Below are 25,628 nucleotides of genomic sequence, written 5' to 3' on the forward strand. Positions count from 1 at the left end.
TTAGGTAGGGCAAGGATCTTTAGCATGGATGCAAGTGATAGGTGGAAAAATGCTTAATGTGAACAGCTTTATTTAAATTTGCCTTATCTACTACAGTTTTAAAACTGCTGAAGATATTTTGGTGAAATATGAGAAGTATTATCTAGCCTTTGTGCTGCGTAATTAATACATGTTAATTTCTTGGAGTGAAGATGAAACAAGGAATGGGGCAGCCCGGTGTTTTCTCTAGGTTTGTATCCACCTATTTGCATGACCTGACCAAAGAGGCAGAGGTGCTTTTTTTTGTTTGTTTGTTTGTTTTTACAGGTATTGATGTAAAAGTTGCATGTGAGTTGAATATATGTGGCAGTATACTGGTCTGTAGAGATCATACTAGGATGGCGGAGGAAGCTCTTTCTTTTTCGGACTAGGGATGAGATTGCACACAGAAAAATAAAAAAGTCAAGACTAATTTGGGAAACTAAGCAGCTACTCTTCAGCTGTTTTTCTTGATAATACATAATAGCTGTAAGAAGTAATCCGTTTAAAGTTATCTTTGCTGTCTTGCTTACTCTATTAATATCCTGTAGCTATTTACCTTGGGCTTCAGTTCTTTCAAATAAGGATTATGAAGGCTACAGCTAAGCATGCAGAGGAATTGTGGAATTATCTGGTCCATAATTTTTTTTTAATATTTTAAATTATTGAAGAGCCTGAAAGCTTTTGTCAGCTGAACTCAGCTTTCTTTCACTGAAGCATTTAGTGGAGGTGGCATGAAAATTCTCAGTGAAGGATACTAATCTGAAATGAAACTTGAAACTGTTCTGCTTTTCATTATGGCAAGTGAAACAGTCTAATCTGAAACTGATACTTGTGTTGTTACTTTGAGGTAAAAGAAGGGAAGGCCAATAATAGTTTTTGGTTTGTTTTCTGCTGTTTTGTTTGATTTTTTTTTTTTTTTTGAGGCCAAAAGTAGGTCAGTTTTTATGGCCTAGTAGATTTGATGGGACTCATCTTTCTCACAAATGCCTATAAGCTTAAAATGTAAGCAATACCACCTTAGGAAAAGCACACCTAGAAAAAATTGCTCATAGACAACACAGCTTCTGTTTTAACATTTGAATAAGTTTACAATATGTATTGGTGAGTGTGTTTCTTTAAGTAGGTGCTCTGTATCGTGCACGCTTTATGTACCGTGTGATGCAGAGTCTGCCAAGGTAAGTATGAATTTTATGGAATAACAGCATAAAGAGCTCCTATATTTTAAAAAGTAGAAAAAACACCCTACAAAACTAAGTACGTGAATTGCCAGGGTACATGGTTATCTGCTTAGCAGTCTCTAACCTGTACCTGTTAAGTATACAGTACCACAGGATTTTTTCTCATAAAATACAGTATTTTGTAGTTGGAGTCTTTGACCTCAATGTTTTCCTTTCTGTATTTTTTTTTGAACAACAATGAAAAAGCAGGGTCTTTTCGTTCTAACAGGCATGTAATATACCCTAGAATGCAAATGAGTCTGTTGAGGACTTCAGCATTAACAACCCTGTTAAGGATAAGATCCTTCTAAATTAAATTATTCTCAATATTTTTATTTCAGTAGATATGTTTGCACTGCATGTGATTTATCTTCTAAATTCGGTCGGCTTGGAATATATGATCCTTCAGACACTGCTAACATTTTGTTAGTACAATTCTGTATGTCACAGTCTGTAGTTGGATAACTTAACTATGTGTAGATTTAAATACATGTTCAAGTCTGAATATGTCAATTTTACGCCACATAATAAAGCGATGTTGAAGATTGATCTGTTTCAAGTTACCATACCCTTCCTTTCTGAAACAACTGCATCTTTGAAGATGCTTGAGACAGTCACATCGGCATGGGTGCATGTTGGCCACGTGGGGGTGGTGCATGTTTACACAGAGAAATGATCATTTCCATATCCAAAATGTTACTACAGACTAGATGTGAAAATACATACAGTAATTCACATTTTGGAAAGAACAAAAAGAGTATTTTTCTCACTTAAAAAAAAAAAGTTGTCATTTAAGTATGATCTGTCAGTTACTATTTTGCTTGAAGGATAGTACAATGTCACGGGAAGTTTGGTTGGTTGGCAGTAAACGATTTTGATGTTAACATGATTGTGGTTATGTAAATAGAGCATTATTTTATACTTAACATAGAAATGTGTAGAATATTTGTAGGAGTACAAATAAATGAACGTATACATAAAAAATACCTTACTAAAAAATCTGTACAAGTCTTGGCTCCTTGAATATTAAGAGCTTCTAACATTGTGAACGTTTTAATGATTATATGAGTCATCCTGAGACTTTCAAAAGAGAAGCAAATAAAAGGATTTGATGAAACAAGACAGTAATTTCACCTGGTTTGCTCCAGGTTTGTTCTTGTCTTAAACACAGTCCAGTACCAGTTACCTTACTGTGATGGTCTTCCAATCTTTTATTCTAAACATAGGTTCTGTTCGATTGAAAGAGGGAGAAAAACACCAACAACCTGCTTACCTTGCTTCAAATTTAAGTCTTGTGTATAGCATATGTTTGAGGAAAATGTTTTATGTATTGTTTGTGTGATATGTTTGAAAACATTAGTGAGGTCAATACATACCTTATTCTGTTTAGCTGTGTTCTTATTTGTTCTTCCAACAGTAAGCAAGCACACAAGTTCAGGGTTATTTCTTTCAAGGAAATGTGAAATAGCTATCTGTGTGCGTAGTAGGATTTTGAAAAATTGTATTGGTGAATGTCTCACATTGGCGAGAGTATTGCTTGACTATAGATATTTTAAATAAGACTTGCATTTCTTCTGAAATACAAACAAGTCAAATCCATCTAGTGCTTGGAATATAATAATCAGGGTGAAATTTAGGTCTAGGCCCAGTAATTTCTTTAGTAGCAAGAAAACCTTTTGCCGGGCTGGTAACTGGTGGTTAACCTGCTGATAACAGAGGAGCACTGCTGCTGTGAGTGCGCTGAGGTAGCAGGCTGTGTTCAGCTGCTGCCTGAAGTATCTTACAGGTGCTGTTGCTTTGTGAATTGAGTGACGCTGACTGTATGGCTATTGTTGTTTCATTGGTCTTTTGCTTAATTATTGTCTCTTATGTGGTACTGAAATCTGGAGGTGTTTTTGTCCGAAATCCCACACAGGCAGTGAAGTCTAATTCATTTAGCTCTGTCCTGATCTTGAGGGAGATTAATACCCACTCCTGAAAGAGAGTTTCAAGACGTAAGCTGTGAAGTGCAGTTGGTTTAATGTTGTTGTGGTCTTTGTTTATTTTGTACTGTTTTGCTTTTTAAGCTAACCTTGTTTTTCCTAATGTCTACTCTGTTCTGTTGCCTTGGATCAGGAATCTTGGCACTGGCCTCCTAAACTCTCATTTAAGCATCCACAGAAGTGCTTTAATTTTTCAGTTGATGAAGTGCTTGGGTGCTCAGTACAGACTTCTTTGAACTTCTGGAAGCCACCTCATGTTATGTAGGCATTTTACCTTTCATTTCAAAATGTCTAATGACTTACTGGGGGGATCCCCAGCCTCTGATAGAGTGAGAGGATTTGACTTTTTAGAAGATTCTTGTAAGTCTTTTCATAGCTTTTTTTAAATTACATTAAATGGTCAGTCAAATAAATATCAAGGAACATAATTTTATGGACCTGATTTAAAATACATTCTCTGTGTTGGTAGAGAGGAGTTCATGATATACAGTGCCACTCCGTATAATCTCCATGTAGTGACCACAGGGATATGCTTGATGTGACACTTGGGTAGGTGTCCTCTAAAGGCTGTCCTAGCAGAGGCTGGCTTCTTAGGTAACATTACCATGCTATGAATGTTGATGACACATCATCGTTTGCTACAGGCTGGTCTGGACAGGACTAATGTCAGTATATATCGCTGAAATTGCATCAGTATTCTAACATCATTGGAACAATGACTTCTCTTATGTGTAATTAAAACAGGTGCAGATTTAAATTCACATAGGCACAAAATCTAGGGATTGTGAGAGAACTCTCAGTCATGTCTGCTCACGCTTGCTAATCCATTTCCCTTTTTTTCCAGGCAGTTATGCTTATCTCCTCGTTTTTAGTATGGGAATTGGGGGTTTCTGGATTAAATGCATAATCAGCCCACTGTATCTCTTCCAGGGGTTGAAGTTTTAACTGTATCCAGTGTGTTGTGCTTATTATTGGAATAGTTACTCAAATTTCAATTCTTAATTTTTTTTAATGTAAAAGTAAAATGTGGAATTATAGTAGTGTATTTATCCTTTCAGAAATAAGCTGTTACTGTATTTTAACATATGTTGATTGTTTCTACAAGTAGAATCTTCCGTTTGCCTTTTTATAGGAAACAGCCTAATACATGTTAGGACAGACTTTCATTCCCCAGCTTTGCAAACTGCAGGTTCTGCGTGTGTCTATGGGAGCTGCTGTTGGAGAGCTTGCAGGCTTACGTGGTGTTAGGAAACGGTAGCCCCTCTGCTAGCAAACACAGGTTTCAGCTTTGAAAATGGAGATTGTATACACAAGCATGGATCTGCTGTGAAAAACGGGTGGGGGAAAACTTCTTATGAGCTTTCCTACAAGCCTGTAAGAACAAGCAACAGCAGAGGAAAGGAGCAATAAAACTGCCCTGTAACAGGAATCAACTGAAAACAATAATACCATCTTATTGTATTTATATTTACCTTTATTGTATCTTTAAAGCAGAACTTTAAACATCTGTGTTTTCTACTGACATGACTGTTAAGTATGGACATTTCTGAAATCACTAGAAAAATCAGTTTGCTCTTAGCTAAGATTCAGAGTGCAAACCCTTCCTCCTGAGCACTTCTCAAACTTTTGGCACTTAATCTTACAAAACCAAACCATAGTCGGTTAAATGTGTTTGATGGAGGTCAAGAAATACCATCAGTTGCTTAAGAATTTATTTAGTGGGCCGTAAGACAACAAAGTATTCAGATACCCAGATATGCTGGCTTGGAATCATGTCTGGGTGTGCGTGTTGATCTGAAATCTGTTCAAACAAGAACCTGAAGTACTGGGACAAGTTGACATTGAAGTCGATATGACTCAGGTAGGCAGTAGTAGCTAGTCTTTCTGGAAATGAGCCACTTAGGCCCAAAGCACCAAAAGGACAAATTCTCCAGCTATTTGACGGCATTTTTAATGACTCCACACAATGTTAGGGAAACCTGACAACTTCTTAAGGTGACTGAGCTGGGATTCAGGCATATTCTTTCTGTTGTTAAGCACTGGTTGCCTGAAAGTTTTAACCTGGAAAGCATTTTCAAGGTGATATTGTTTTTGAAAGAAGAGATTGAGCTACTGTTCTGTCTGAGTCTAGACTTAGACTACATATGTCAACAAAACTGTTTTTTGATGGAAGAATCTAATTTATCCTGCTTCAAACAGAACAGTCTGCAGGGAGCTTCACTGCTGGCTGATTGCGTTGTGCCAGTGTATTTTTCCTTCTGAGGCAGTAAAATTCCATTTCTGCTTTAATTGGATGGTAGCTAACTTGTTCTTCTATACCACAAGTAGAATAACTGTGTTAGATAGATTTGGAATTATTTGAGCAAATTGTGAGGGAGAGACCACCCCAGCAACTCCTAACTGCATGAATAGATGCTGGGTGCTGTTGAGAACTGCAGAGATGTGGCTTATGTGAATTCTTTTTATAAATTGCTGCAGTAGTAGAAAATGCACGTAATGAGTTCAGAGACACTTTTTTGTATTCGAAGGAGACTATGCTAGTTCAGTGGAGTAGCTATAAGCAACAAAGATTTAGTAGTTCCATTTAATGTCTCCATCCTGTTGGACTTTTTCACAAGTTTTGTCATATGTAGTGTGACATATCAGATAGCAGCAGGAGCAGTTGTAAGGGGTAAGAACCAAGCCTGACCTATTTGCTTTCTTTCTTGCTTTCTTTCTTTCTCTTTTGTTCTCTCTGTCCTGTTCTTTTTTCTTTCTTAAATCTGTAAGTTCAGTTCACAACCATCCCAAACAAATTCATGGGTAGAAAATCAGATATAACAAAAGAAATTATTGCAGACATTTAACTTTTAAATTACAGACTATCGATGGTCCCTGCGAAGTCATAGTTCACACGTGGGAGACTCATCTACAACCACGATCAATTACCCCTTTAGGTATGGGCATCAACTGCATCTGTTTGAGGCATATGCATAAGATTGCTAATATGCTGCACATTGGTTTAGAGGGATTGATAATGAAAGCTTTAATATACTTAAATGTATTACTGTGTTGGAGATATAAACATTTTTTTTTGCACAACATGGACCTTACTCTCAAAAATATATATTTATTTAAGTGGCTTAAAAATTGAGTGGGTGTAAAGTTCTTTGCTGCCATCCTTAAGATGATGTGGGTTGTTTTTATTAACTTATAATCATTTTTTATAATTTAATTCTTTGAGACTAAGGATCCATATTTTCATTTCCAGAGAATGTGGGGAGGGGGAGGGTGTGAATTCACTACTGTTTTTGTTTAAATACCATTCCACTAGTAAAATTTTAAAGCAAAACTTTTTAATTAGTTACTTTTAATTAGTTACTTCTTTAAATGAATGGCTTCATGTAAATAGAGACATGAATGATTTACCCTAATTTACCCGGCAATTTAGCAGAAATTTATTTTGCTGGAAGAAAGGGTGGCATGCAGACTTGCGTACAAGTTCCTAATGCTTTTCTGAGATGGGAGAAGTTGGGGTTTCTTTGTGGTTTTTTTTAATTTTTTTAAGAGTGATTGAAATAACCTTTGAATGTAGCTTGTAATTTAGATATCTTATGCTGCTATAGGATGGCATGTTTTATGCACTTGTCTCTTCTAGGATATGAAAAATGTTATTTTCTCCACACTTAAAAGTATACATCTATTAAATATCTTCTGATTCATTGAAAGAATACATCTTTTAGAAAGAAGCTTGTATTAAAGAAACTGTTAATAGTGAATAGTGCCATGATCACTGTTTTGGGGGGTTTCGTTTCATTTTAATTAGTGCAGTTAAGCGTTTGTGTTCCTGTAACAAAATGAGGTTTTTGTATTCGTCAGGAACTAATTAGGGAAGCAGCCTACTCTCTATTAGGGTTTAGACTTTCTCTCTAAATTCAAATAAATCCGTTCCATACAGTTAGGATTTTTTTTCCAAGTAACACTCAGTGTTTTTTGTCTCCTTAGTAATTGATTCATGTCAAAACTAGCCTCTGCAGAATCCTGTAGTTAAAGATGCATAATATTTTTTTTAACAGACCATAAAGTTTAAATTAACTTTTATCACAGAAGCTAATTTTTCCCAGGATCTGTTCCTATGAAATAGGGGCTTTCTTCATAAGCAGTCTTTTAAGAAAATACAGCAAAACCAGGATGGTCATTATAATCCTAAATTGTTGCCTAATGGTTATTAAAAATGGAGGGCAGGATTACGATTCTTCCTGGAAAAAGATAGGGTTCATGGCTGTAGAGACAAAATTTTGTTAACATTTGTTTTGAGTAACTTGTAGTTTGTGCAGACTGCTGCAATTCTGTTAACGTTGATGAATTGCTTAGTGCCTAAAGATTTCAGTTATTAAAACTGGAGAGGGTAAGGATGAAAGTAATTGAGGAGTGATTTGAATATTTCATCCTAGGATAGGGTTTCTCTCACATGGACAGAATAAGCAGGTTGGACAGAATCAATTGTGACTAACTTGATTTAGAAGCTTTAAATGTGCAGGAGAACAGCTTTCTTGTACGTTTGCAAGAAACTTGAATGTCTTGGACACTAACAAGCGTTTTAGATTCTAGTAGGACATAGATGTTACGAGCAAACTCCAAAACTATGCAGCCTTCTTGCTTTTTCTCAGTTCAGATTACTTCAGATTACTTCAGGTAATGCAGGCATCTTAGGGCGTTTTGTGTGTTGATAAGTTTTTCCTGTAGAAAAAGCATAAAGTTGGAAAAAACTTTATAGAAGGTTGCAATAGACATGCTTGTTTTGTCTGTTTCACTTTTTCCTACTTTTTATTAAATATGTTTTTTAGTAATGAAGTGGAAAAATAGAATTAATTTAACTTGGCAATGATTCCTTTTAGTATGAATACTAATTAGCATCTTTCATTCTTTTCTCCCCTCCTTTCAATTCTAGAAAATGAAATGACCATTGACGATGGATACTTTGGAATCCATAGTAAGTGAAATACATTCATCTTCACCATATACATGTTAACAAGATGAAGCACTGTAGTTGAAAAATATTGTGAAATACTTAGTTTGTTTTAAACATGAATTTTCTGCTTGTGATTGCTTCCTCGGCTTGTACAGTTGGTTTTGTATCTAGCATTTGTGAACACGCTCAGGCCGTAACTCCTAATGTTAATACAAGACTGCTAAGATGAGTTTAAAGATTATCAGTGTATCGGTGTTAAAGATCAAAATTTGTGAACTCTAGATTATACGCATGTATTTTTGGAAATGCAGATTAGGCTGTTAGATTTTGCTTTGAACCTAGCCTTAGAAAGAACTCTTCCTGACTAGCATGTCACTTAGACAAAATGTACAAAAATGTGCCTCTTCAGGTGTGCACGTAACTGCCAAAACCTCTCATAAGCTCAAACCTCATGTTCTTGTGTATGGATGTGTCTTGCTTTTGTCTGTTAGAACCCATTTCCCCGTTAATGCTCAACCCCTTGGCACCTGAGTTAACTCTTTGTCATGTCTCATACATCTTGTCTTCAAGTTTTTCAGTTTTTCTCATATCATCAAAGGATACATTTTTCTAGCAACTCCTGGAAACTGCAGAGTCTACTTTGGCATGAGGCCTGGCAGCTTATGCTTTCTTTGTAGGCTTTCCTTCTCCTGATGGTGATGTTGAGGGTTTTCCTCCTTGCTTTTTCCCTATTGTATCTGTTACTATATTTTGTCCTGCATGCTTAAACTGCTTTACTGCCCTTGCTTATGAGCTAATTTGACATTTGTATCTCAACTGAAACAGTCTCAAGTTGCTTCGGAGTCTGCAGAGTTCGTCAGTTTTCATCCATGTATTGAGAGATCCCTGGATATGGGATGGTTTTGTGTACCTGTAGAGATTTACTTAGCTGTTAATACCATAAATAAAATTAATACTGGAATACTCAATACTCTTCTTCAGACAGTTACCACGTGAATTTGGGAAGGATCAGTGTTCCTATTTTTTTTACCTTAAAACCCAGTGAGCAACTGCAGTATCTGTTGCTTTTTCTGGCTAGCTCAGAAAAAAGAGGTGAAAGGATGCTCTCAATATTTGCCTTGGAAATACTATTGAATAAAGCTGTTGGTAAAGGAGGATTGGCTAGAAGGTGGTATCAGAGGAACAATATCTATATTAAACTATTTAGATCTTCCTTTAGAAAGTGAAACAAGTTATTAAGTTGTCTTTCTAATTCTTGTTGCTTATTCTTTGACAGATGGTATTGAAACTGTGGATGCTGGGTGGCTGACCTGTCAAACAGAAATCAGATTGCGTCTGCATTATTCTGAGAAACCCCCTGTAGTGATAACAAAGAAGAAATTTAAAACATCGAGGTTTAGGTAAGAGCCTGCTCATCTTTGGTAGCAATTTACCTTGTGTTAATTGTCAGTACCTTCGGTTCTTTTTTTCTTAATGAGTTTAGCCTTTAGCATTATGGTTACTAATAGGGCTGTGCTGTCAGGCCAATTTCCAGGTATTTAAGTGCTTTGTAAAAACGTGGTGATATTAGATCAGTGGTGTATCAGTTTCCTCACTTTATTATTGAAAAAGTGTCCAAACTCTTCTGTTTTAACAAAGGAAGTCAAATAGTTAAAACTGTTTTGGTCTCACTGCTGAGTTAATACTTTTTAGCTCTTGCCATTCTGCTGGTTGCTTCCAAGCTATCAAAAATGTATGAAGCAATTGTGATGGCAGAAGTTGAACAGCAGGCATCCTTCACAAATATTTACTCCATCTTTTCCTTGATGTTTGTTTCCTGCTTCTTGGCTAGAACTGTAGCATTCTTAAGTAGTGGTCTGCTATACTTCAGGGAGTTTTCTTTATTCCCTTTTCATAACTTCTCCGAAGGAGTAGCTTGGATGTGGAAGCTGGGGGAGGAGAGTTGTGTTGTTTTTTTTTGTGTGTGTGTGTATGTGGTTTTTGTTTTGTTTTGTTTTTTGAGGACTGTACTATTGACCCAGGTGTTTGTTCTCCTTCCCTGTTTGAATTTCTGTGATCTGGCGCTTGTCCTCGCTGTCTCTTCCCACCTTCCCACCCTGTTTCCCCTTCCTGTGTGCATGTTTTCTTGGAACTCTGGTTGCTAAGCTTTATCCCACCACATAGAGTTGTACTACATGGTGAAGGCTTTGTGTCTTCTGTAGGTAGTGTTGGCGCTGCTTCTCTGACCATTACTATAGTTTTCCCGTTAACCAAAGTTCCAGAATTAGTAGTAATTCATACTAGAAGTAATTGAGCACTTAAACATGACTGAAATAGGATTTAGACAGCAGTGGTTCCAAAATCCTACTCCTGTTAGGGCCTGCTGCATGCACAGCTGTCTGTAGTTGGTGGTGTCAAGAAGACTTCTTGTGTTGTACGAGTTTCTGCTCAAGCTGCTTTCTAATTCTCCGGTGTTTCTGAAGACACACCTGTAAGTTAACCATTTGTTTTGTATTTCTGATTGAGCAGAGTAAAACTGACTCTAGAAGGCCTGGAGAAAGATGAGGATGATGAAGAGGGCCAAGAAAAAACATCCCCTACAGTTCCTCAGAAAATGGCAAACACTGTGGAGTTCTCCTTAATAACCAACAATGAATATAAATGCCGACACTCTCAACCAGACTGTGGTTATGCTTTGCAGCCGGATCGATGGATAGAATACACTATACAAACCATGGAGCCTGATAACTTGGAATTAATCTTTGATTTTTTTGAGGTATGTCGCTTTACCACTTACAAGCAACTCTAGTCTGCATTCTGGAGTTGAAGGAGTCAATTACGTTGAAGATTCTGCTGATGGCATCAGCCTGCAAACTGATCAACTTGATCTTTGGGATGTTACTTGTGTAAATGGTTTATGAGTATGTTTGTTAATGCACCATTTTACAGATTTTTTTTTTGTGTTGTCTCGTATGACACAAAGTTTTGCGTTTTCTCCTCCTTGAGAATAGTTAATACAAATTGCACTCAAATCTTAGTGTGCCGTACTGTATATAATTAGGTTAGCTTGATTTTTATCCTTTAACGGGTGAGTTCTGCTTATCCTCTCTGAATTTTAACAATGTATATAGGGACTGGTTAAAATACAACTATTTCATCTTGATTTTAAGTTGCAAAAAAATTCTATGAACTAATTAGTACAAATTAAAACTGCAGATTCTCACTACTTCATTTGCTAGTTATTTTGCACTCAAAGTATTTCAGGAAAAGTTAAATATTCGTAGTTTTTAAAGAAAATAACTTTGGTATTTTCATACTGTTTATGGAGAAGAAAGTTTTAAGCATTCTCTTTGGTCAAAAAATGCCTTTAAATCACTTAGAATCGCAATTGTAAAGTTGCTACATAGTTCCTGAAATTAACCATGATCAAGTGCCTGTTCTGTTTGCTAGTTGCCATCTTCCTTCTCTGCAAATGAGTACAGAGCTCTTTCAAACTTACATATTATTTAAGTTGAACTTTGCTCTAAGTGTGACTTGGGCATTTTAGAAGAGAGTATATTCCATACATTGCATTTTTGGTCTGAAAAGGTTACCATATCTAAGGGGTTTTTTTAAAGATTAATGTACGTGGTTTTCTGGATTTCAAACAACAATTTCATATTCCTATTTGTAACTTGCAACATAGTTATATGAAAAATTTTAGTCTGAAACTTGTGTTTTCTGTAACACATGGGAGATTTCGTTATGTTAGTGACTGTGTATGTTTTGCTGAGGACCAAGGTTTCCATGAGAAAGCAGAGCTGGTTAGTATTCTCACCTACATATAACAGTAGGTGTTTTGGTTCTTTCTTTGTTTTTAGGAAGATTTAGGTGAGAAAGTACTGCAAGATGATGAGCTCCCAGGTCATGTAGGTTCTGCCTGCCTCCTGTCATCCACAATTGCAGAATTTGGAAAGAGTGCTGGAATTCTTACACTTGCTATCATGGGCAGAAATCCGAGGAAGACAATTGGGAAAGTTCGAGGTACAGTTGATGCAAACAGACGTAGATAACTTTACTGGAAGTCACCCATTATCTGATGACAAGTGAAACATTTGATATCTTTCCTTGTAGTGGACTATATAATTATTAAGCCAATCCAGGGATACACTTGCGATATGAAGGCCTCATATGCAAAATACTGGAAACCAAGAACAACTCTAGATGTTGGACACAGGGGAGCAGGAAATTCTACAACAACAGCTAAGTGAGTTCATTTGTGTTTTAATCTGTTTGTTTTGTTTAATGTTTGGTTTCATGGATACCAACTGAGGAAGCAGCTGGTTTCAAATTAAAAGCTACAACACATAACTGTTTTAACTCTTTCAATATCAAACGTGAGTGTTCCACAGAACAAAGACTTCCAATTTCTGTTTCTGTTGCTTCAATGAACTTCATGATGCAGTTGATAAAACTTTTTTCTTTGCCGTTATTTCAGACTTGCTAAAGTTCAAGAGAACACTATCGCTTCTCTGAGGAATGCTGCAAGTCATGTACGTACACACATTTACATGAACGCAGTACTTGTATGGTTAAAACTAGCTTGGCTTGTATGCTTCGTTTTCAAGATTCAGTACAATAAATCTTAAATATGCTGATTAAAAAAAGAAAAAGGCGTTAAATTATGAAGCTGTGGAAGTTCCCTGAGAAATAAGAAGGGAAGAAATAGCTTAGTTTAAACTTTCATTCTTAAGTTCTTCAAAAACCCCTTCCATCCAAAATGTTCTGGTGTTATTCTAATACAGGGAAAATTTTAACTTCAACCCTGCAGAGATGTAGGATTGTGAATAATTTTGAACAGATGAATGAAGTCTGGCTCTTCTAGAGCCAGCATACTCTGAGGCAGCAAAGGTCTCGCTCAGGGACTGCAGAGTACCTCAAACTGGTTTACAAAAAAGGGACTTGAGAGCTGAGTTCTAAGAATAAGTTCTTAGAATAGAACAGCCCCTTGTTCCAGTGGTTCTTACAATGAAGATTTTGACTCCTAGGATCTTAAAACTCTCGCGGGATATTTAATTTGGAGATACACTCCTCCAGTACTTAAATTCTGTGACCTAGATGGTTGGTTTTATTCCTTCCAAAAACTTGTTCTTGAAGTGATCTGTGATAAGATCGGTCTAGACAAAGAGGCAGTGAGGCGGAGTAGCTGGAGTCAGTGCTATGGAGCACATTCAGACATTCCTTGTGTAGCTCCTGTTTTCACTGAAGAGCTGTGGTTACAGTCACAGTAAGATGCTGCTATAAGATCACGTGCTGCTTAACTTGTAGGTTTCTGAGACTTCTCTGGTACTATAACAGTACCAGAAGAATCCACTAGCGTGGATTCTTACCAGACATCCTTTGTAGTTACTAATACTCCAGACTCTGCTGCCATCCCTTTATGTTTATTGGCTTCTTATTCCTGAGCACTTTAATTCCCCAAGAGTCTCATTTTGGAGGCGGAGTAGAATTTGAAGGCAGCGTCTAGACCACACGCTGACTGGAGAGCAAATGAAAACTACAGTTATGAAAAGATCTGTTTAAATAGTACTTCTTAATTTCCCGGTAGATACATCAGGTTTCTAGATGCTTTTAAAAAGTCTGCAGAAAGTATATTGAGGCAGAAATTTACTATAAAATAATAACATCACCAGAAAAATATTTTGAATTATTTGCGGAATGAGAAGACTGGAAGCCACCACCACAAAAATATTTCTGCTGAGAAAGGAATGATTGGGAGACAGTCAAAATAAGTCAAAAATTGTTTGTGTTTCCCGTAGTTTCTGGGCCTTCATGTCCATAGATTATACTTAGAGCTCTTGTTTAATCTTTCTTCCCTTTTAAGCTTAACAAAAATAACATACAACATAAAAATAACATACAACAACAAAAATAACATCTGAAAATGATAGGAGAATACTGGATATAGCAGTTTCTGCTCTTGCACATGTTACAACACTGCTGCTCTGTCCTTTTGGTTTTTGTTTTCCCTATTTTTAATTTTTATTTTTAATTTTTTAATTTTTAATTTTTGAGTAAGATGTGACTGGTAATGACCAGTATTGCATACAGCTTCTGGTAGATGCCCAGGACCTGCATATATTTGGAAACTTGTCTTCTGAGTTTTCTGCAGTTCTCGAGTCCTTGTGCATCATCTGTTAATGGGTTTTTGTTTTGTTCGGTCGTGAATGTTTTTCTGTTTTCTGTAGGGAGCAGCATATGTGGAATTCGATGTACACCTTTCTAAAGATCATGTGCCTATTGTCTACCATGATCTCACATGTTGCATGGCAATGAAAAAGGTAAGGATGATGATCATGTCTGTGTTTTTATCTTGGTGTGACCAATCCAGAAACTAATTTTTCTTTCTCATAGAAATAGTTCTGGGAAATCAACGAAAGGAAATAAATATGTAGTGATACTGTATGCATAAAGTATGGCTGGGAAGTTGAGTTCTTCCTTTTGATGTTGTAGCAACAGTGTTTCAGATGCCTGATCTGTATCTCTTTAAATGTAAATTGCAGTTATTTAGCTTTTGTTTATTTATGGTTTGAAAGAAAAATGCACGCAACTCCACTGGAATCAGTAGTACCTCTTACTCTGAGAATCTAAGGGATCCCAAGACCTTCTGGTTGTTTTTTTTGTTTGTGGGTTGGTTTTGGTTTGTGGGTTTTTGTTTTGTTCTGATTTGATTTTTGTTTTGGTGTTTTTGAGGGAGAGCTGATGTGATTTTCAACATGACTTCTCACCCCTGCTGGTACTTAACTGTTTAGAACAAGTATTATGTACTCATAAATGCACATTAGCTTAAACCAGAGTCTACCTTGTATCCCAGTAGTGGCCAGTGGATGGAAAGCAGAAAATTGGAAGAAAAATGAATCTTCTTGATGTAGAAAGCTTCTGAAAAATTGGATTAACCACAAATGGCTCGGTTTCCATTAATTTTTCTCATTCTTTCTTGAACCACTTTTCCTTCTGCATTTTGATCTTTCCTGTACCTGTGAGGTAAACGGTATAATTCATGCCTTGTGGGGACAGTAAGTGAGGCTGAAGAACTGCTTTGGTTTGCTTGGTGGGACAGAAGGAAAGGAGTTAGAACGGATGTGCTAGGAGCAGGAAAACAGGACTTGAAAGCGTCTTGTTCCTCTCCTAGCTCAAGTTATCAGTTGTTGCAGTAGTTACTTTTTTCAATCAAAACTTTCTGCTGTTTTTGTAAGCATTGAGAGTAGGATAATGTAAGCAGTGAACAGTACTGTTATTCGTGCATATGGATAATTGTTCCTTAAATGGTACTCTGACCAGACATTCACAATACCTTTTAAATATCCAAGTTTCACGAAGCATAAAAATCGAGTGTTTTTATGGTGACATAACAGTTTTTAATAATGAGAGAAACATAGGCCTAAGAGCTGGTAACTTAAACGCAGAGTTATTCTTCCTTCTGGTCTGTTGCATATTCTCCCTTGATCCCAGAATAGTTGTACTCAACCACAGTGCAAAGAGGCAAGTTTGGGTTTGAGCAGTTCTGGAAAGGGAAGTACTTACACAGTGAATCAGTGTTGTCTTGTTGAGTATTAATTTCTTTATAGTGAAAGGAAGTGAGAACCATATTGACAGATTTATTTATTTTTTGGCAATAGATTCTTGGAGGGGGGAGGGCTGTCTCAATTTTACCAGGACACTTGTCTCTTGGTATAAGCTTCAGAGCCATTGGATAAATAATTATGTCTTGGAGCATTTCAATGGATTTCTTTACTTGTGGATGTAATTTTTCCTGAATAAATTAGGTGATCAAGTTTTACAGAATGAATGTATTAACCTTTTTTGAAGGTTAACATGGAAGAACATTGAACCTATGACTTTAATGAATGACCAAGTCCTGGTTTTCAAGTTGACACCTGTTTTATGGTTCTGAGTGCTTATGTTGTCTTTTGATAACTGATCATCTTAGTTGTTACTATAACACTTACATTGTTATCAGTAAAAGTCAGAAAATTTTAATGGCTTTTCATGTTAACATTAAAAACATATGTTTTTAGTACTTTTCAGTGATGCTTCATTATGTATTATTTCTCTTCAAAGAAACTGGATACAGAGCCTTTGGAGTTGTTTGAGATTGCAGTCAAAGAGCTCACATTTGATCAACTGCAGTTATTGAAGGTATCGTTACTTTTTCTGGTTTGATACACTAGGTGTGGGATTTGTAGCTTTGATTTTTGGAGTAACTGCACATAGTGTGGGAGAGCATAAGCTTCACAAGTAGTACAAGTAGAATAAGTAGTTAATTTCAAGTATGGTACTCTTGTACCATCATTACAGCTTGAATAAATATCATTACTAAGGTTTTCCAGAAATAGCATCCAAACAACTTGTATGGGTTTACATCATTATGCTACCATTCATGTTTTAAAAAAAAAAAAAAAGTGTTGGTTGGGTTAATTTAAAGCCAATGCTTTGGAAGAAAGATACCGTTCATCAGGTCTGTATAGTTCTTATATTTCCCTGTTAACAAGAGAGATCCAGATTATGTTGGCTTCCTTCTTGGAGGCGCATGTAGAGGTTCAGAAGGGTCCGTGATTCAACAACCTGGATTGGACAAACTGGCTAGAACTACTTGATTTTAATTGAATTGGGTATCACTGCATCTTCCAAACAGAAATTGTCTGCCTACATAAAAGGGGGGTCAGGGATAAGACTGGGCCACTGAAGACCAAGGTGAGATACCTGTGCTCAGTCAAGGAAGCAGCTGGCTGAACCAAGAATGACGTTTCTTTTTACTTCCAGTTACTTCCACTGTGTCTGTAATGGACTTCTAAACGTAAAATAAATAGATAATAATAATTAAAGTTTAAAAAAAAATCAGAAGGAAATTGTGTTTTACTTGTAATAAGATCTCTGCGGGTGGAACACTTGTTAATTTGATTCTTTTTATGCTTCTTAGCTGGCTCATGTAACTGCCCTGAAAGTTAAAGATCACAATGGTGCGTACTTGTTGGCAAGAGTATTGGGATTCATTTATTACAATGTAATGATACATAGTCAGTGATTGCAGTAACTTGTTCTAATCGTATTTGGCTTTTTCCTGAAAGTGTATAAATGCTTAATTAGTTACTTTAATTTTAAACTGTCTGTAGAGTTTTTTGCTGGGAAGTAAACACCTGAGTGGGAGTCACTCCCTTGGAAGAGAGGGGACAGAAGGGTGGAAGTTGCTTGCATAGCTAAATATATATTGATGAGTATTCAAAGTGTAATTGCCCATAGTGTTTCTTTCTTATGCTTCTCTGCTTTTCTGGCACCTCTGCAGAATTGCAGTCAAGAACTTTGCTAACTGTTACGGGGCATCTTATTTGTGCTATCTATAAGTCTCAGGCTGTAATTCATCTCCTTCACGGGGACATCAAAATCGTGCAAAGCATCTCTCATATCCTACTTGTCTGGGAAAAGAGAAAATAATAAGCCTTGACAGGCATGGTTGCTTCCACTCAATGTAATTCAGTGACTAAAAGAGTGAGGTATGGGAGAAGCTGCTTCTGACAAATACTCTGTCCAAAAAAAATTCCTGCTGGCAGAACAGGAATTGTCAACACCATTGTTGGGAGTATGTCAGTGTTAGAGGGAAGACTTAAACAATCAAAAGATAAACCAGGTTCAGTTTTTCATTCTTAAAGGTCTTGTGGTTCTGAGCAAGTTACTTCTTGCTGGGATTAGGAGTGTTACTATCTATTTTGATCCAATATTTTGTGTTTATTTTCAGCATCTTTCAAAGAAGAAGAAAATTCTGCTTATGAGACCCAGCCGTTTCCTTCTCTGCAGAGAGTAAGCAGTAAACGTAGAGCAAGATATGATAATTATAGAACACGCAAACATGCAGTTTTTATTATTATTATTTTAACCATCCAATATCAGTGTTGGAACTGAAAATCTAGGCTTTTTTTTTTTTTTTTTTGGACACTGGAGCCTCTCCAGCACATAAAATCAGTAGTTTCCATACCTTCAAAGGCTCTTGATTCAGAATCCCAAGTTGTGTAGATCAGGATACGCTCAGTTTAGCAGCTGGCTAACCATCTGGGCATGGCGTTTCAATGCATTGACAATTGTTTGCTGAATTTAAGGTTTGTGTGTGGGAAAGGCTTTTGTGAGTTCATTGTGTAGTCTTGGCCATGTAGCGGAGCCAGACGTAGAGAAAACAAAAGTGAATATCTAAAATGTTTCCCTTTGTGACTATTGGCTTTGTATTGGTTTGTTTTTCCCAGAAACTACTGTCCAAATAGCTTGATACCATTTGCAACGTCTTTTCTGGAACTGCTATTTTTGTTTCCCCTTCATGTTCTCTTCCTAATGTCTAGACTGCTCATTTAGCATGTCTTTTAGGGACTTGTTTTATACAGTAATACTGCTTTCTATTTGGACTATAACGATTATTAGTACCCAGTTAATAATTATGTGAGAATTAATATAAATTATTCATATAATAAAGAACTTTGTGTAATGGACTGAACTATTGAGGTTCAATTCCTACACGTTTTGGTTCTCCAAAGTTGACTTTCTTCCTGTAAGAAAGGGAATGTTACTCTTTTCTGTACCTTCATATTCATAGGATTAAAGAATCATCTAGCATTTTTTTAATTTCATTCTTGTTAGTTTTGCATTTTGACTTAGTCACCCTTTAATTAAAAACTTTATTTACAAAAATTTCACTTTTTTGTTAGTATCATAATGGTAAGCTCATGGATTTCGTACTTAGGACTATTGTTACTGAAGGTACTTTTTGTATTAAAAAAAACTTTCTAGAGAAGTATAAAACATGTTTCAGGAGTATAAATGGGGCATTTATCACAAGTGTTAAAGGTGAATTGACTTGCATTTGTACTTGATCAAATCTTGATAAGAAAATTTATGAAAACATTTATGTATTTCCTAGCTTTAAACTGAAGTAGAAAAAAGTAAATGTATTAAGGTTTTTTGGTGTTGTGTGTTTTAGTTTGTTTTTTCTGTTTGTTTTTAGTTGACTGTTAGACCCCATTGGGGCTAAATTCCAGTGTATTCTCCCAGTATAGTACTTAGTACTCCCCAATATAGTATTATAGTACTCCCCAATAGTACTTAGTTGACCCCTTTAGCAGTGGAGTCTCTTCATAATGAAATCTTTGCAGGTCCTGGAGTCAGTTTCTGAAGATGTTGGCTTCAACATAGAAATAAAATGGATCTGCCAACAAAGGGTAAGTGAATGTACAGGAGATTTACTTTGATACTTTGCTGTGTTTGTGGCTAAGGCTTGCAATTTGATATGACAGTTTCTTATGAGCTACAAACAAAGAAGCATTTTTATTTTAGTGTGACCCTTTTGTTTTATGGCCCACGATCTTTAAAACAGAGTATATCACCACCACTCTTGCCACTGAACATACACAAGCATGTGTGACTTGTAGGACTACATGTAGGACTCAGCTCATAGTGCAGCTCTGCTTTTTTCTGCATTTTTTTAATGATCTTTCATGGATTTCCTTTGTATTTTCAAAATTAAAGAAGACTTCATAGCAGCTTTCCCTGTAGGTGGGAAGACTGAATTTTTCAGTCAATCCTGCTGTTAGAATTCAACTGCTCTTCTGAGACAGTCCTGTAGAGCTCTAACTGGCATTCAGGAGACTGAAGGAGTGACTTCTGTATTCAGACTTGCAAACTCAGTTCTTGTTTTACTCAAGTTGAAAGAGAGATTATAGCTTGTTAAAGTAATTTTAGTAAGCATCAATTAAAATGGCTTAAACTTGTCTTTTCTTTTTAATAGGATGGACAGTGGGATGGCAACTTGTCAACTTACTTTGATATGAACCTCTTTCTAGATATTATTCTAAAAACGATTCTGATGAATGCTGGAAGAAGAAGAATTGTTTTTTCTTCTTTTAATGCAGATATTTGTACAATGTAAGTTAAGGAGAAACGATATATTTTCTTTTTTTTTTAATTCCATTAAATTTACTTTCAACATAGGTATACCCAGCTATTCACTAATAACAAGTTCCAGTTAGACCTAAAATTTGGGTAGAAAAATAGATGGGAATTGAAACAAGGAATTAGACCCCTTTGATATCTGAGCTGTGACAAAAAGTAGGAAAATGAAGTCCAAGTAGATATTTTTGTTAGGTGCCTTCCTGAATGCTTCAGTCTTAACACAACAAGAAAAAGTAAGGGTTTCTTACGGTATCACCAAGTCTTTTTCAGTTATACTTAAGGGGTACACAAGCCTAATTTGCAAACAAAAAATTGTTAGATTTTTTTCAATGTACCTGCCTTTTTAAGAGGACAGAAAATTAAATAGCTTTGAATTACCTACGGTGGCTCTTTTTGGTAAGCAGAATTCATTTTGTGGAATGTCAGATATATTGCAGCACAGAAAAAACAGGAAATAACTGGGAAACAAACAGTTGGGATATATGTGAATTAACAAGATGTATTTTGTAACAAGAAGTGATTGAGCGCTATTAATGAAAGGCTTAATAGAAACATCATTTGACAAGAGACTTCATTGATGAAATACTATGGAAGGATAAATAGGGCAAAACCAAATCAGGGTACTGACAAAAGAATTACAAAACTAGCGTGAAAGTGTATAACATGTTAATCCCGAAACTGTGTTTCCATCTACTGTCATTTCATGCCCCTAATTGGTATTATCCATCTTGAAAATTACATTAGTAAGGTTAAGTATTGTACATTAAACACGATGGTTTCTTATCATGTATTTTTGTTTTGCTCTATTATACATTTGAGAAGAAAATCACAGAATTGGATAGCTTTCAAGGATTTTATGTAAACATTTTGTGGGTGTGGATTGGAGTTGAACATGAACTCGAGCTTCCCTTCAACTGTGTTTTAATCTCTGACAATGGCAAACTGGTGGAGCAGTTTGTCACATACTCGCTATGAAAATGCAGTACCATCTTGTTGCACCACTCAAATGCACATGCAGCAAAGGAAGTAATTCTCAAACAGTAAGATTGAATTTCACTGCTTTTAAACTTCCTACTTGCAAACGTTTTTTATAACAGGGTCCGGCACAAGCAAAACAAGTATCCTGTGTTATTTCTCACCCAAGGAGAATCTAAGCTCTATCCAGAACTTATGGATCTCAGATCTCGTACAACTCCAATTGCCATTACTTTTGCACAGTTTGAAAACTTGCTGGTAAGCTGACAAGCTCTGGTATTTCTCTGCAATAAAATTAAATTGAATTATTACTAATTGTTGTAAATCCATGATTTTTTACCCAAAATTGTAAACAAACTCATAAATGTGTTAACATTAGTAACTACCAAAATAATGCTGTTGTTTGAAATTTCTGTTTAGTATGTTGCTTAAAAAATACAGGGCTAAACCCTTTAATTGTACTAAGTTATTATATGAAGTTATTATAAGGAGCTACAAGTGTCAATAAAAAAGCTAATGTGAGAACTTTTCAGAAACAGGTTTTTAATTGAAGTGTTTTATATTTCAGGGAGTTAATGTGCATTCTGAAGACCTGCTGAGGAATCCATCATTCATTAAAAGAGCCAAATCTAAAGGCTTAGTTATTTTCTCTTGGGGAGATGATGCAAATGACCCAGATAACAGGAAGAAGTTGAGAGAATATGGTGTTCATGGGCTAATATATGACAGGTATGTTATTGTGCTTAAAAAAGAAAAATTAGAATAGTTAAGTTGAAGAAATGGTTGTATCCTGAATCCTGTGAAGCTTCACATTCCTTTATGATTGACTGGGTGCAGAATATCTTCCTTTTCTACTATAAACACAACAAGCCCATAAAACCAGTTGCAGAAAAAGATACACTAATTCCTATTCTTTCAGCTGTGTATATGAATCAGAATAACTGTTGTTTCTCATCAGGCTAATGTAAATAAAATCTAACTCTAAAGAACTAGTGCATGGCCTACACATTTAGTACGCTATTAACCTTTCTGACAGTAATTTTTCAACTGTGTATTACAGTGTGGTGAGGAAAGTGTTATTTTAACTGTCTGACTGAAATTTTCAGCTGTCTACATTTACTGGTGGAAATAGTTAACACAACTTTTAAACAAATGAATTATACTTAATTTTCCCCAGCCTTGTGTTTAGTTGTGTTTCAGAGCTCATAGAGTTATAGAATGGCTTGGGTTGGAAGGGCCCTTAAAGATCATCTAGTTAAAACCCCCCTGCCATAGGCAGGGATGCCACCCACTAGAGCGAGCAGGCTGCCCAAAGCCCCATCCAGCCTGGCCTTGAACTCCTCCAGGGATGGGGTATCCACAGCCTTTCTGGGCAACCTGCTCCAGTGCCTCGCCACCCTCTGAGTAAAGAATTTCCTCCTAACCTCTAATCTAAATTTCCCCTCTTAGTTTAAAACCATTTCTCCTTTTTCTGTCATTATCTAACTGAGCAAAGAGTTGCTCTCCATCTTTTTTATAATTACTCTTCAAGTACTGAAGAGCTGCAATGAGCATTCATGTATAGTTTACTATTTTTTTGTATTAAAATACCTTTGGAGTGACTCTCAGGGCAAACTGCCAAAAATAATCACTTCAGAGGTTAAGGTATCTCTGCGGTTCAGGTTGACATCAGAATACTGTGGTAAATCTTTGAACAAAAGAGTTACTTCGTCTTTTCAAAAATCAGAAGTTTCAGGTCTTATATCTTAAAAGATACTAATAGCAGGAGGTAGTTGCACAAAAACAGTGTTTATTTCGCTTTTACAAGAAGAATCTTGAACTTGGAAAGCTGAAATTTGTCAGAAAGTCTAATCACAAAGAATATGTAATTAGGAAAGCATTAAGTGTAGTCAAGATGTCAAACTATGCAAGACTCAAACCATCGAACTTTGTGCTTTAGCACAAAGGGTATTCCTTTTATACAAAGGGTATTCCTTTTATACATTTAGGGTATTCCTTTGCACATGGTGCACCAAAAAAAAAAAAAGGCGAGGAAGATCAAGTAATTGTCAAGGGCTCTGTACTCTGCAAAGTGAAAAATGAAAGTCAGATTGATATGTCTACAGTCAAAAAGTCAAATACACTTATTTTTATAGTTCTAGACTCCTAGTGCAAAAAGTTACCGAACTCCCTTCAGTTCATTCTTGACTACTGAGAGTCATTCCAGACTGGGTGGAGATTATCTGGTTTGCCAGTGGTCTTCCTCCTTGTCCTGTAGTAGGTCTGCCTCTTCTTGTGGATGGTAAAAAGGAGTAATGAGACTTTTGCACTGGGGAGCAGCTTCAGGCTTAAGTCACTGAAACATCAAGTCATCTGCCCTGCTGCAGCAGTGCTGCTTGTTAGACCTCTCAACATTTAGGCCCTGATAGTGGATGGAAAAATCTCTGGACTGGCATGCACAAGATCTGGTACTCTGGCTCTTAGTGTACGGTCGTATGGGTGTTACCAAACTTGATTCTGTGCCATGCTTGAAGTGATAAATCATTGGTCTGTGGACAGGTGGGGTGTTCTAATCAAATATCACTGCTTAAAGGGTTCTTCTTGAAATGTCTGTGCTTCTAATGACTGCTAAACCAGTCTTTTCAGAGTTGTTAATTACTCCTGATGTAATAGATGAGCACTAGCATGGTAAAACAGTAAAATGCGTGACAGCCTTATTTCTGTCTTGGTGCTGCTTCCCCTGCTCGGATATGTAATTGCTCAATGCTACTGAAGTAATGCTGCATTTATGCCAGGGCTGCAAGTCTGCGAAGTGTGGCCTCTTTTGTGCTGCTTAGTGGGCATAAGTTACAGCATGATAGCAAAACACGTTTTACCTCACCTTTTGATGACTGACCAATTCATTGGAATTGCTTATATGCTGAGTTGCCTCGTGGAGTTAAACAAAAAAAAAAATCTTTCACCTTCATGCGCTGTTCAGACCATCTAGATTCGTAATACTACTCATGACTTCTCTGACCCACTTGCTCCCCATATTTCTTCTACCTTGTTTACATCTTCACACTTCGAGAGGAACACAAAAATAATAGCGATTGCAAAGCTGTTCTTAAAAAAAAAAACACAGTAGTTCAATAGTGCATTTTTTTCTCTTTACTCAGTGTGACTGAGTAGCAAACAATCACTTTTTTTCAGTATAACTATTGCAGTCTGGTTAACTCTAGTTTCTAAACACTGCTAATTTTTTCTGTAGGCAAAAATGAATATTGGAATGCTCCTTTATGATCCTTAATTATTTTCCAAAGTTAACAATAGAATTAAGTTTAAGCTTAATATAGATCCATTAGAAGGAACATGATACTTCTGAAAGTGTCAGGTAGACGCTGTCCTGTGCCTGGTGTTTTGTGTTGCTGTTCACTAGAGCTTTACTTAAACCATCTTCATAAGTGTAGTTTGTGAGAATGTTAGGAAATGAACACGTGGATTAAAATCTTTAGGTGAACTTCAGGTTGTTTGGATATGACCCTGGGTTATTGTTATGGCTGGCATCTGGTAATTGCATCAAATATTATGAACTGTCTGGGTAGAGATGATTTCTGTAAGCTATTTTTCTGAACTTAGTTATCCATGTAAAGATGAGCAAAATGAATGTAGCCACTCGCGAAGATGGGAGAAAAGCTCTGTGCTGAATACCAAAAGTTGCTGATACCAAGTGTCGGGGGAAAAAAAACACAGGTAGGGAGGGTCTGATTTCGTTTTGCATGGAGGAAAAGCTGCAAGGCTGAATCCGAGAAGCTTAACAATGCCACTGCTGTTAAAAGAACCAGCTCACTGGTGCAGGGGGAAGATTTTTTTTTTTTTACCATCCTTTCTCCACTTGGGCTGCAGATCATTAGACATACCCAAAGTCGTTAAACGAAATGTATGGTCTAGTGCAGTTTCCAGGACAATATTTTTGCCTTTTTCCTATGTTCAGTGAGCATTTATCTCAAAACTTAAAATATCAGAACTACTTGTATAAAAGACAATCTATAGAAAAGGTGACACCTCTGCCTCAATATCCAGGCTCCTATTTGGGCCCTAATCTAGAAAAGTACATTAAAGGCACATCTGTGGATCTTCTTTTAACACCAAAAGTTAAATCTCATGATAAAAACTCATTATTAGTCTGGTGTTTAGATTTACTGAAAGAAGAAACTTTAACCTTGTACAGACAAATTCTCTGGATTGGGAAAAAAAAAAAAAAAAGTGTTTTAAAACAGGGTTTTGGAGGGGAATTATCTGGCATTTTTCTCCTGGATAAACTTTGTAAAAGGTCCAGAAGATACTTCTGTGTTTGAATTTACTTAAGACTGTTCTTACTGAGTTAAACTCTTATAAGGAGTTGGTTACATATTAAACACCAATGTGGAGAGGGAGTGGGTGCTAACTTGGCTTTGCATTATCATCTTTTTTTTTTTTTAATTCTCTCTACATGATCTAAGTTCTGCTTGTTGAATAATACATACAGCTGCATGAAAATCGTTAAGCCAGCAATCCTGAAACACTTCGGCCGAAAGC

At 36.4% G+C, this 25,628-nt stretch overlaps 1 protein-coding gene across 6 annotated transcripts in view; it reads left to right on the forward strand.

Moving 5' to 3' along the window:
* The window catches only part of GPCPD1 (glycerophosphocholine phosphodiesterase 1), a 45,594-nt gene that overhangs the window by 16,354 nt on the left and 3,612 nt on the right, over window positions 1-25,628 (forward strand). For 5 of the 6 annotated variants that reach the window (XM_080585833.1, XM_080585836.1, XM_080585834.1 and 2 more), the window contains 15 exons: window positions 6,081-6,156; window positions 8,151-8,192; window positions 9,448-9,571; window positions 10,680-10,926; window positions 12,011-12,173; window positions 12,264-12,396; window positions 12,628-12,682; window positions 14,378-14,470; window positions 16,251-16,328; window positions 17,110-17,149; window positions 17,923-17,984; window positions 19,322-19,387; window positions 19,954-20,090; window positions 21,215-21,350; window positions 21,661-21,821. In XM_080585833.1, the coding sequence (XP_080441959.1) occupies window positions 6,081-6,156; window positions 8,151-8,192; window positions 9,448-9,571; window positions 10,680-10,926; window positions 12,011-12,173; window positions 12,264-12,396; window positions 12,628-12,682; window positions 14,378-14,470; window positions 16,251-16,328; window positions 17,110-17,149; window positions 17,923-17,984; window positions 19,322-19,387; window positions 19,954-20,090; window positions 21,215-21,350; window positions 21,661-21,821 (1,613 nt within the window). The remainder of the gene's footprint in view (window positions 1-6,080; window positions 6,157-8,150; window positions 8,193-9,447; window positions 9,572-10,679; window positions 10,927-12,010; window positions 12,174-12,263; window positions 12,397-12,627; window positions 12,683-14,377; window positions 14,471-16,250; window positions 16,329-17,109; window positions 17,150-17,922; window positions 17,985-19,321; window positions 19,388-19,953; window positions 20,091-21,214; window positions 21,351-21,660; window positions 21,822-25,628) is intronic. The other variant, XM_080585838.1, reaches the window with a different exon arrangement.

The sequence above is a fragment of the Anser brachyrhynchus genome (assembly GCF_964034855.1).
Source record: "Anser brachyrhynchus genome assembly, chromosome: 3".
NCBI classification, from domain to species: domain Eukaryota; kingdom Metazoa; phylum Chordata; class Aves; order Anseriformes; family Anatidae; genus Anser; species Anser brachyrhynchus.